General features: G+C 71.0%; 1 protein-coding gene across 1 annotated transcript; it reads right to left on the bottom strand.

The window, feature by feature from the left end:
- Positions 1-1,364: 1,364 nt before the first annotated feature.
- Positions 1,365-3,690, bottom strand: C2CD4C (C2 calcium dependent domain containing 4C). Its single transcript, XM_070622192.1, has 2 exons — positions 3,455-3,690; positions 1,365-2,796 (listed from the first exon to the last, which is right to left on the bottom strand). Exons 1-2 carry the CDS (start codon positions 3,555-3,557, stop codon positions 1,505-1,507), a joined length of 1,395 nt encoding a protein of 464 aa, XP_070478293.1. The 5' UTR covers positions 3,558-3,690; the 3' UTR covers positions 1,365-1,504.
- Between the last annotated feature and the right edge of the window lie 678 nt (positions 3,691-4,368).

Here is a 4,368-nt window from a genome sequence, read left to right on the forward strand (position 1 = left end):
GCCTCTGCCCTGCGGGTGTGACGCGGACGGAGGGTGAGGACAGGACCCCCACACGGACCAGCTGAACAACCTCAGCTGCGGTCACAGCACGGCCTGGGGTCCCCGGCAGCCCCCACAAGTGGGAGAGACCACGGCCGAGAGGGTCAAGGGGCTTCCCCGATTGCTCGATGGACCGAGGGCTGCCATCCTCGCTGGAATTCACAGCAGAATTCCTGTTGTTATTAAACAGCCGAGCGAGCAGCTCTCCACCCCCGCATCCTCAGAACACCTTTATTGCACTAAGAACAACATTTATAAACAGACACGCTTGGGGGAGGGCCTCTTCAAGGTTTACCTACAGTCAGGTCAGAACACAGATACCAGACAGCGCAGGGGCTGTGAAATGCGGGCCCGGGGAGAGCCGGGCAGGGATGGGGGGCCAGCTCCAGGCATCGGATGAACTCATGCAGGGCCCTGCGTCCGCCTCCACCCACGAGGCTGGCCCTGGGTGGTCCCCAGGCTGCAGAGTGAGGGGAGACGATGAGCAGGGACGGACCCCCAGGGCCCCCACGGACTGCCCTGGTCCCTCGGTGCTCAGCAGGCAGCCCGAGAGAGGCAAAGGGGCAGAGCCCGCCTGGTCCGTCTCGATGAGCTGGAAAACCGCCACGGAGACCGTTCCAGGACCCACACGAGACACAACAATTAGCAGCATGAAAAGCCACAACCAGGGTCCCCCAGCGGCTCCTGTGTCCCGCCCACCCTGACCGAGACCTATTTACACACGTGGAGTGAGAGCCACGGCTGCCGGTGACTGGGCCTCCCTCCCCAGCGGCCCCCAGCGCGGAGGGACGGGAGGAATGGGCCACGGGCTGGGGCTGCTCTCTGGGCCCCTTCTGAGCAACACCCCCCAGGGGAGGGGGCTCCCGACGCCCAGCAGGGCCCCAGGGCCCCCAGCAGGCGCGGGTGGACTGGCCAGGCGGGTCTGCACCTGAACAGCAAGCGGAGAAGGCGCAGGAGGAAAACGCCGAGGGGAGGTCATGCGGCTCCTGGGGACAAGAGAGGAGCTCGGGGACGTCCTCCATGGCTGCCTCCCGCCCCGCCCTCTTCCACCAGGAGCCTGGAGGACCGAGGGCTGCCCAGGCACAACCTAGCCAGAGGAGGTGCCCCCTGCAGCCCCCTGGGCGCCGTTGGCAGAACCAGGCCTGGCACTGCCCTCGGGGGCACCTGGCGGGCCTGGGGGCGGAGGACGCTCGTCCACAGAGGAGATTTGGATCGGCTCGGGCTGGCCACCTCCTAGGACAGGTCCTAGGACTCTGACAAGGTGAGGTGGCATCCGGGGGCCTGGGATTCGGGGCACGGGGGACGCTCGGCCCTGCAAAGTGGCCCCTTCTCTTCCTTCTCAGAAGTTAATCCATGAAACATCGCAGCCCGCTTGCTCGTCGTCGGCAACCCAGGACCCCGGCCGCCTTCAGCATCAGGACCGGCCGCCTCCCGCCCAGGCCCCAGGGTGGGGGGCGGGGGGCTTTCACAAGAAGGGGAGCAGCGCCGTCAGGGGCAGCTCCTTCTCCCCCAGCAGGGTGTCTCGCTTGAGGCTGCTGCCCTTGTTGACCACCTTGATCCTCAGGGCCAGCTTGCGCACGCTGGCGGGCCCCAGGCCGTCGAAGAAGAAGTCCTCGTTGAAGACGGGGTGCCGGCTGTTCTTGACGATGGTGCTGCGCTGCCGCTGCAGCTTCCCGGGCACCAGGCACAGGCCCACGCAGCAGTGGATGCCGCGCGCGTCGCCCAGCCCGTCGTAGAGGCCCTCGGCCGCCAGCAGCCGCACCCGCAGCCGGGCCTGGGCCGCCTCGTACTCCGCCAGCAGCCGCACGCTGCCCCGCAGCCCCATCCGCACCGTGTGCTCCGCGCGCGGCGCCGGGCTGGGCTCGGGGCTGGGCTCCGCGGCGGCCCTGCGGGTCGGCCGACGCCGGGCCCCGGGGCTGGTGTCCGGCGTGCTGTCGTCGGCCGACAGGGAGCCGTGGCGGCCCACCGAGTGCGTGAGCTGGCTCACCTTGGCCTGGCTGTCCTGGGCGAAACCTTTGAGCAGCGACACGGAGCGCGAGAGCAGGGGCGACCCGAAGGGGGAGGACTCTGCCGAGGACCCCGTGTCGCTCTCCCCTCCGCTGAGGCAGCGGCTGGGGCTCATGAGGGCCCCCCCGGCCTCCCGAGCGCCCCCGTCGCCCCCGTCGGCCTTGGCGCCCCCCCGACGGCGCGCAGCGCCCGGGGAGCCCACCTGGGCCAGCGCCCCGTGCTCGCTGTGGAACAGAGACTCCTTGCGCCGCGTGTGGGGGCTCTCGGCCAGCGTGGCGAAGCCGTAGGACGTCTGTGCCTTGGGCACCGAGGGCAGGGACATGGCGCCCTGGGCCTGGGGGTCGGCGTTGGTGGCGGCCTCCTCCGCCGGCCAGTCCTCGGCGCTCTCCACCTGGATCACGTGCCGCGTGGCCGCCTTGAGCAGGCTCCGGCTCTCGGCCGCCAGGCGCGCGGGCAGCCGCGGGCTCCGGGGGGCGCGGCGGGGCGCGGGCGCGGCCGGACTCTGCTCCGCGGCCGCCGGGCCCGGCTCAGCCTGCGCCTCGGGCTCCGCGGGGCCGGCGGGCAGCTTCGGGGGGATGAAGAAGTCGGGGATCTTGTCGGGCGTGAGCACGTTGCTGTACAGGGGCCCCCGGGAGGCCCTGTCGCCCCCCTCGGCCCCCGCCAGGCCGTCTTCCCCGGATCCCCGGAGCCGCTCCAAGAACCACATGTTGGTTTTCTTCATCGGGGCGCAGGCGGGAGGCCAGGAGGGGTCTGCGGGGCCCGCGGAGAGAAGCGGGGTCAGGACTGCAGGCCCCCACGCGCCGGTGCGGGAAGAGGGGCTCCCGCACGCAGCGGGGGGGGGCTGCGGGACACGGCCTGGCCGCAGGGGCACTCCGGAGTGTCGTCGGCGCTGCGGCGCAGGACGGGGTGGGGGGGCTCTCCCCCTCCCGTCTCCTCCCCTCCCTCCTGCCCCCCCAGCCCCTCCAGTCCCCTCCCCTCCCTTCCCCGGAGGGACCCGCTCAACTTCCCAGCGCCGACGCGGAGCCCAGGGGGGTGGGAGCGGAGCCCCGACTCCTAGGAAGCTCCTGGGGGACAGCGGCCCCTCTGTCCCCACCCGCGTCTCGAGGACCCCAATGCGCTTTCTCAAGGGTCGCGCTCAGTCTGCAGGGAAGACCACCAGGGCGCCAGGGGACCCCGGCTGTGCCAGCCCCGCTCCCCCCCAGCTCCCATCCACCTGTGGCTTCCCGCCCGGCTTAGGGTCCGGGCATCCGGTGGGTGGGGGGAGGGAGGGAGGCGAGTGGGGGACCCCCCCCCCGCGCGGGAGCCGACCCTCCCTCCTCCCCCCTCCCCCGCCCCCCGCCCCCCCGACTCAGCCTGGGTGGGGGTGGGGTCCCAGCGGCCCCCGCGGACCTGGGGGCCCTGAACGCACCTGTCCGGGTGGTGGCCGGAGCTGGGCGCGTCCCGCGGACACTCAGGGTCTGGGCGCCGAGGCCGGGGCCGCGTCCACACGGCGGCGCCGCGCAGTCGCTCATTCACCGGCGGGAAGCCGCCCCGCGCCGCCGTATTCCTCCGAGTAGGGCCGCGCGCGCGCTCCGCCGGACACACGCGCTGGTGGGAGGGGTGCAGGTGGTCCCTCGCGGCCACCCCAGCGTCGTGCCTGCGGACCCGCGGAGTCGGGGACCCCAGAAACCCCAAGCCCCTGCCTCAGTTCGGGGGGTGGGCACAGACCCGCACCTGCTGGGGCCGTTTCTCCGTTGAGCAGCTTCCCGCATTACTAAGACGAGTAAAATGACAGCAGCAACAACAACGCAGCTGAATTTATTACTGAGCGCTTCCGCGGTGCAGCTCTTAACGTCCCGCCGCCCCCCCTCCGGTTCTCACAACCACCCGGTGGGTGGTCCCACTGCTGCCCCGTTTGTAGACGAGAGAGGAGAGGGTTTCCTTCTAGAAACAGGACCGGCATATGCTGCCCGGGCCGCCCATGAGGCCGGCGAGGGGGCCCCTCCTTCGTGTACTGAGCACGACTGGGCGCTGGACAGTGACCTGGACGCTGGGTTCACAGCTGTGACGAGGGCCGTGCTCCTGGCCCTGCGATGCACCCGGGGCCGGGACCCCACAGGCACACGGCACTCGGTGACTGGAGCTTTGGTGGCTCCCGGGACAAAGATGCAACAGGAAACTGTGATGCGAGCCGAGGGCAGAGGCCCCATGCTGTTCGCAGGTGGGGAAGCCGAGGGCAAGACCAGGACGGATGCCTGCCCGGCGGCTTTGTGATCTACTTCCCTGCTTCCTCCCTCCCAGCCTCAGTTTCCCCTTGTGGGACCCAAGGTGGACCAGTCCCAG

The sequence above is a fragment of the Equus przewalskii genome, chromosome 6 (genome assembly GCF_037783145.1).
Source record: "Equus przewalskii isolate Varuska chromosome 6, EquPr2, whole genome shotgun sequence".
Taxonomy (NCBI): domain Eukaryota; kingdom Metazoa; phylum Chordata; class Mammalia; order Perissodactyla; family Equidae; genus Equus; species Equus przewalskii.